General features: G+C 59.7%; 1 protein-coding gene across 1 annotated transcript in view; it reads left to right on the top strand.

Annotated features, from left to right (window-relative positions):
• Window positions 1-1,005, top strand: part of ppt1 (palmitoyl-protein thioesterase 1 (ceroid-lipofuscinosis, neuronal 1, infantile)) — a gene marked incomplete at its 5' end in the record, with an annotated part of 6,054 nt that overhangs the window by 637 nt on the left and 4,412 nt on the right. Inside the window, 2 exon segments of the mRNA XM_037693553.1 lie at window positions 579-706; window positions 784-854. Of these exon segments, the coding sequence (XP_037549481.1) occupies window positions 579-706; window positions 784-854 (199 nt within the window).

The following is a 1,005-nucleotide window of genomic DNA, read 5'->3' as shown; positions in this document are numbered from 1 at the left end:
CGTCCAGATCCTCGGTCTTCCCAGATCCTCGGTCCGTCCAGACCCTCGGTCCTTCCAGATCCTCGGTCCGTCCAGACACTCGGTCCGTCCAGATCCTTAGTCCGTCCAGATCCTCGGTCTGTCCAGACCCTCGGTCTGTCCAGACCCTCGGTCCGTCCAGACCCTTGGTCCGTCCAGATCCTCGGTCCGTCCAGACCCTCGGTCCTTCCAGACCCTTGGTCTGTCCAGATCCTCGGTCCGTCCAGATCCTCGGTCCGTCCAGACCCTCGGTCCGTCCAGACCCTCAGTCCTTCCAGATCCTTGGTCCGTCCAGATCCTCGGTCCGTCCAGATCCTCGGTCCGTCCAGACGCTCGGTCCGTCCAGATCCTCGGTCCGTCCAGACCCTCGGTCTGTCCAGATTCTGGGTCTGTCCATACGCTCGGTCCGTCCAGATCCTGGGTCCGTCCAGATCCTCAGTCCATTCAGACGCTCGGTGCCACTCGGTCCGTCTAGAGTCTAGACGGTCCTCCTGTTCTGTCTTTGTGCTTTTTTGACAGAAATCAGAACCCGTCTCTGTCCTCTGTGTCTCATGGGGCAGGACACGGAGAGCGGGTTCTTCCTGGATGTGAACACGCAGGTGTCCATGGTGTGCCGTCAGCTGGCCCAGGACCCGGAGCTGCAGGGGGGGTACAACGCCATGGGCCTGTCACAGGGGGCCCAGTTCCTGTAGGTGGTCCTGCAGAGACCTGAAGGTGGGTTCTGTTGGAGGGACGTTCTGACTCCTCTGATTTGTCTCCTTTCAGGAGGGCTGTGGCTCAGCGCTGTCCCTCTCCTCCAATGAGGACGCTGATCTCAGTCGGAGGACAGCACCAAGGTGAGCCCATCCAGAACTAGGACTCGGGTTTGTCTCAGGTCCTGGACTGAAGCTCCCAGTCAATGCCACAGGCTGATTGTCTCAATTCCATAACTCCCAGTCAATGCCACAGGCTGATTGTCTCAATTCCATAACTCCCAGTCAGTGCCAC

Source organism: Nematolebias whitei, chromosome 19 (genome assembly GCF_014905685.2).
Source record: "Nematolebias whitei isolate Nwh7 chromosome 19, NemWhi1, whole genome shotgun sequence".
NCBI lineage: Eukaryota > Metazoa > Chordata > Actinopteri > Cyprinodontiformes > Rivulidae > Nematolebias > Nematolebias whitei.
Note: the sequence above shows the minus strand (reverse complement) of the source record. Positions and strands in the feature narration are given on the sequence as shown.